The following is a 6,050-nucleotide window of genomic DNA, read 5'->3' as shown; positions in this document are numbered from 1 at the left end:
TTTATGTTTTTACAATAAAATAATGTCACTAATTTATATGTATTACTTTATTTTTAATTAATTAATTAATTAATAATATAATAATATAATAATATTATTATTAAATTTACTATAAACGTATATAATTTTATTGACGACAAAATTATATAATATTTAAAAGAAGAAAAATGTAATATTATTCATATATATTATACTAATATATATTTGGGCTAATTTCTTCAAATTTCACTGCATGGTTTTGATTTAAGCTAATTAATGGTAACTAAATTACATTAATGACATGAAGAAATGCAGATAAAATTAGATTAAATGTTGTTTAATTACATCCATGAGCCACCAAAACATGGTAGATAAATAAGATAAGGGATGTAAAGATCCAATTTGTCACTAAAAGAAGTTAAAAAAACAAAAGGCAACTTTTCAGTATGAGCCAATGTGGATTCATGGCTACAACATTACTGGCTAGGTCTCTCAGATCACTTCCAGGGGCTAGTTTTAGTTCTGCTTCTGTTTCTGTGAAATGGGATGGTGGGGTTTCTATGGTACAAGGAGCTTCAAAAAGAATTAGCCTTGAATTTGTGAGTAGTAATGCGTTTCTTTGACCCCCTTTTGAGATTCTCTCACTTACTGATCAAATTCCGGTTAATTTTTAGCTTATTGATACATCTGATCACATCCTTTATTGTAAAATGGCTTGACCTGGTTAATTTTCTTCTGGGTTTGCAAATGTTTTCTTGAAATGGTTCGTGCTAAAATTATAATGGGGTTCTTAAGCTCAATGTTGGTTCATTACAGGTTATTGTTATGCTGATAGAATCGCAGCTTATGAAATGTTCAAATGTGTTATTTCCTTCCTGAGATTTTGCCGATTTTTGTGAGGCTTGAACTATCATCTGGACTGTAGAAGCAGAAGGCCGTCTGATTGACTTTGTTTAATTGAACTTTAGTCATTGTTAATCCATTATACTCTGTTGTTGCTGAACGAATTTTGTATTAAAGTCATTTGTCTTGATAGGGGACACGATGCCTATAATTCCAATAGAGCCGAGGATTTAAGTGATCTATAAGAGAAGGGAATAGGGAGCACAAATGACACAAAATTATGAAAGTATAGATAGTTTTGGGCAGCTAGAAAATATGGAAACATGAAAAGAATAAAATGGGATCAACGAAGGAGAGAAGTAAGAAAACAAGAAACATGGCAAAAAGATGCATGAGGGAGAAAGCTGACTTCTTGAAAATGAGTGGAAGTAGATGGAAGTGAGAAGAAATTGGGTTTTGCTTGGGCAGCTTTTGACTAACCGTGGAGAGAGTTGGCTTCTTGAAAGTCTGTGGAAGTGGAGAGAGTCTAACCTTCTCAAATGCTAGACAAGAGCAAGGTCTTTTACTGGGGTGTGTTTTTAGACCAGAAATATTTTGTAATTGTTAGATTCAATTTATCACACTTACTTTCTTTGTTGACTCTTACATTGGTTAATTGTTCCAGTTACTTGTTTGTAAAGTTTGCTGGGTTCCTAACAAATTCTTATGAAGCTTCATGGGAAATTTTGAGTATTGGATAAAGAGTTTGTTATATTAGGCAGTTTTAGCGAAGAAATTTTGAGAGGTTAAGAGTTTTTGTGAAGATGGTGAACTTGAATTGTGTTTTATCAAATAACATCCGGGAGGCTCTTCCATGGATGTTTCTGGATTCACCTGCCTGAGATTCTTAGCTCAAGTATTACTTGTGTCCTGCTGGCTATTTGTGTCAGAGGTTCTGTTTTCCTGGTGCACAGCTAGAAAATGTTCATCTCATTTGTGCGGGATTTATATGTTTTTGGGCTTTTCAATCTATACAGCTAACTTTTGCGGTGTGACTTTTTCAAAATTTTTATAAGTTTCCTTGTGTCATCTGATTTGACATTATATTTTAGGCATCTGTGAAGTCTATTACGGAAAGATATGGCTCTTTAAACGTTCTTATTGATGCATTGTTAGGACTCATGTTTATGTGGCCCACAAGAGAAGGGGATTGGAAGCTCAGATGGCACACAACAGATAGAGAATGAGCAACAATAACGACAGATTGATTGAGAGAGGAGAGGAAGGGGAGGGAAAAAGGAAAAAATTGAGGGAAACACTTGAGGAGATTTATGGCCTCTCAAATAGTCAGCAGTGGAGAGTACCGACTTCCGGCCTTTTGAATAGCTGGAAGTTCTGCCTAAATTCCTCTACCATGTTTTGCATTTTCTTTCAGTTTTGCAAGCTAGTTTGTGCATCTGTCTTTCCAGTAATATCTGTATTGATGAATGAAGAGTATCTTTGAGTGAAAATTTCAGTCAATTCTGTTACTCATCTCTGGATTTGTGTTTGAACAATCCTTACATTTTCTAGGTTCATATCATCTATCTGGCATTCTTTCAATATCCAATGTATCATCTAGTAATGAAGTAACTAAAAGCTTAACTATTTGTTTGGACTAGTTTACTTTTCCCAACTCTGTGTTAGGCCTTCTTGTTTTCTTTGATTTTCAGTACAGAAACTACATTGAGCAAAGTAGAGAGATCAAACACATTACACATTGTTTATTCCTGTCGATGATATTTTTATCTTATTGATGATATTATTTATCCCATCAATAACACTATTTATATCATTGTGATACTATTCATCCCACTGATAAACTCTAAAAACATCTCTAATTAATTGAAACAAGCTTAAACTTAGATTGATTATTTAAGATTTGAATCGATTCAAATTCAGCTCTAATCACACATCAAAGGGTACCCTTAATCAGCGTAAGATCCTCGAAGCGAATTATGGACTGCAATACTGGAATATTGCAAACATTCAATGCTTTTTTTTTTAGTGCTTCTGGTGATAAATGCATGATTCCGTAATGTATTTTCATGTTTATTCATCCTTCAACTGATAACAAAAACTGAGTCAGTGGAGTTTGCTCGAAGGAAAGATCCATTTATATGCATTCTGTTGCATCCGGGGCTCCAGGCCATTTCAGAGAGATGTTCCGAAAGAAAGCTTTTCACCAAAGAGTTGTCGGTGCAGAAAGCTTTTAAGCATCACTGCCTGGGATGGTCAATAAATTCCCTGGTAATTAATACCACTTTTCCTGAAAACAAAAGATGGAGAAGGGTGCTATCTTGCATTAGATCATTTACATATTATTTTCAATTATCAGCAATTAACATATATACTTGCAATTAGGAGTGGATACAGGCCAAAAATCAGTTTGAGTTCAACTTTGAATCCAAATTTGTTAACTTGAGTTCAAACTCGATTTGTAATAATCATCACATTAGAAGAGCCACCAAAAAGAAATTGGTGAAGACAAAGGGTAGTTGGAGAAAAAAAACAACTGAAGAAAAAGAAGTCGAAAAAGATGTAAAGTCGTAAAAAAAGATAAATCTGTCAAAAATTTTGATTGACTCAATGAAATCAAGTTGAGACTATTCTTGCTTGAGGTTAACTCATTTAAATTAAACATTGAAACCAAGCCCAAATTAGCCTGGATATGAGTCCAACCCTAATTGTAAAGAATTATGGCCAAATATAGGTGGCAAAAATTCGTTATTCTGTTTATCTGAGCTTTATAACTGAATTACCAGCGTCAATATTTTGTTGTGAAACTGGTATGGCAAGCTTCAACTGTAAGAGTCTGGTCAATACCAGAATAACCAGAAAACTTAGAGAATTCCATTATTAATAAAGCCAGAAGTAGCATCATACGGAAGATGATACATTCTTATCACTGTTTAATTTATTATAAGTCCTTCCTAATATTCTTTATGATGGCATTCTCAACCCAATGGCCGGCTCTGACTCCACAGCAATTCAGTGTATGCTGCAAAATCATATAACAACAATCAACATTAACTCCAACCCATCTGATGTTACAAGTAACTGATATAATATTTATATCAATATGATTACAAAGGTCAAGGAAAGTAGATACTTACGTTTCACAGTTGGTTTTAGAGGATACTGAGAAACCAACATTGATCTTGCAAAGGCGGGGAATCTTGCTCAAGTATGCGTCATTTACTTTCATAGACTTAGCAGCACTCTTTAAGCAGCGGCAAATATCCTTCTTATCATTAACAGTTCTCGCCAATTGAGCAAGCTGTTGCAGCCCACTACAGCATGCATTACCGGGGCTTGGAGCCTTGCCTGTGGCATACGCCACACATGCAGTTGATTTACTAACCACAGTGTCACATGAAATCGCTGCCTCCCCGACATGGGCAATGAGGAAAAGGACTAAGAGGAGAGCCAACAAGGAGAAAAAGAGGTTCTTCTTCATGACTAAAATGGCAATGTAACAATGTTTGCAATATGGTGCTCGCTGTTTGATGGGATTATTGAGGTGGGTGGGGTTATGGGGTTTATGTAGCGGAGGGAAAGCTGATTCATTATTATGACATTTAAGGTTAGATTCGAGCTAAACTGAGCTCAAGTTTGGGCTTATCGAGCTCATTATGCTTGATTTCAAATTTGGTTCGGTTTATTTCGAATTTCAGTTTTTAATTAATTTGTTATTAAAACCGTCGTTTTAATACATATTGATTAAAACAACGTCGTTTTGTATTAAAATTTTTAATTTACAAACTTTGATAAACAAATTTGAGCTCGATTTAAGCTAAAAAATATTGGCTCAAATTGATTTAGAGTTGACTCATTTTGAACTTATTTAAATCAGATTTAAACTTAAGTTTGAGTTTAAATAGATTCGATTCGAATCTATCCCTCGGTGACATTGGAAATGGAAGTATTGAGGTTTCCCATAAGAGTTGAATATTGGGGTGGATGAAAATAAGTGGCATGAGCAGGGAGACTTAAGGATGGTCCTGGCTTCTTCCACCTACGGAAATGAAATTTCCCATGTCTTCTTGGGTTTGTAAATTGTTGCAATTCGTGTTCCTGCTTCCTGACCCACATGCACCACCGATTCACTGAATGATGACAAATTTTTCAGGAAACATTATTATGCAAAATTAAAACTTTTCTGGAGTCTCACCTTCTTATGAGATCGAAAGAATCATAAAGGACCACATGAAAATGTGGTTTATGGTTTATAGGAAAATTATATTAAATGTCTATTTTATCTTTTTATTAAATAAAAATATTCATTTTTTTTATTTTTGAACAAAAATGCTTATTTTTTCTATTCTTAAGTAAAAATACTTTTTTTTAAATACCAAAATTACCCTTAATCACATCTATATAAACTCCCTCACATCCACTCTCATTACATACATTTTTTATATTACTTAAATTCTCATTCTTACTCTCATTTTTACTTAATATCAATTACTATGGATTCGTTCGGAAGAAAGAAATTCATATTTCTGAATTTGAATTAAAAAAATCAATTCGTAAAAATTACATTGAAAATAACATGTTAAGAATAAATAGATATATTAAAATATCCTAGAATGTCAATAATAAAAAATCACTCGAAAATCTAAAAAAACAGATTTAAATTTCGAAAACTACACATTTGAATAGCTTATGAACAAGAAAATCAAAAAATCAATCAAAAATTTCGTAATTACATTGTAAAACATATCTAAAAAAGTATATCATAATTATAAATATCAAATTTGAAAACTACATATCAAAAAAGTCTAATCCTATAACAAACAAACTCAAAATCATAAAAACTGAAAATCTTAAATTTGATAAAACAAAAAAACTGCATAATACATACTAAAACAGTTTTATTTTGGCCTCCAAATTTGACACAACCGATGAAGCTAGTTGTTACTATATTATAGACCCAGTAACTCCTCTTGAATAAAAAATTATGACCATTCAAAATCTATCTCATATAGACCTTATAATTTTATAAAAGTTAATTTTCACTTAACCCATGGTTTTTATGGACTGTCTCATGGTTCAATGTAAAATTTTTCACGTTTAAAAGTGATGAGAGTTGAATATTGGGGTAGATGACAAAATAAGTGGCATGGACAGGGAGATTTAAGGATGGTCCTGGCTTCTTCCCCCTAGGGAAAATGAAATTTCCCAAGTCTCCTTGGGTTTGTAAATTG

The 6,050-nt window shown here is 33.0% G+C and overlaps 1 protein-coding gene across 1 annotated transcript; it reads right to left on the bottom strand.

Moving 5' to 3' along the window:
- Positions 1-3,671: 3,671 nt before the first annotated feature.
- Positions 3,672-4,367, bottom strand: LOC123218480 (non-specific lipid-transfer protein C, cotyledon-specific isoform-like). Its single transcript, XM_044639944.1, has 2 exons — positions 3,957-4,367; positions 3,672-3,841 (listed from the first exon to the last, which is right to left on the bottom strand). Exons 1-2 carry the CDS (start codon positions 4,298-4,300, stop codon positions 3,832-3,834), a joined length of 354 nt encoding a protein of 117 aa, XP_044495879.1. The 5' UTR covers positions 4,301-4,367; the 3' UTR covers positions 3,672-3,831.
- Between the last annotated feature and the right edge of the window lie 1,683 nt (positions 4,368-6,050).

Source organism: Mangifera indica, chromosome 6, assembly GCF_011075055.1.
Source record: "Mangifera indica cultivar Alphonso chromosome 6, CATAS_Mindica_2.1, whole genome shotgun sequence".
Taxonomy (NCBI): Eukaryota; Viridiplantae; Streptophyta; class Magnoliopsida; order Sapindales; family Anacardiaceae; genus Mangifera; species Mangifera indica.
The sequence above is the reverse complement of the archived record's forward strand: the minus strand, read 5'-3'. Positions and strand labels throughout refer to the sequence as shown.

Excerpts from the sequence above, each read along its gene's own strand:
- LOC123218480 (XM_044639944.1), bottom strand. The coding sequence starts at position 4,300 with ATGAAGAAGAACCTCTTTTTCTCCTTGTTGGCTCTCCTCTTAGTCCTT.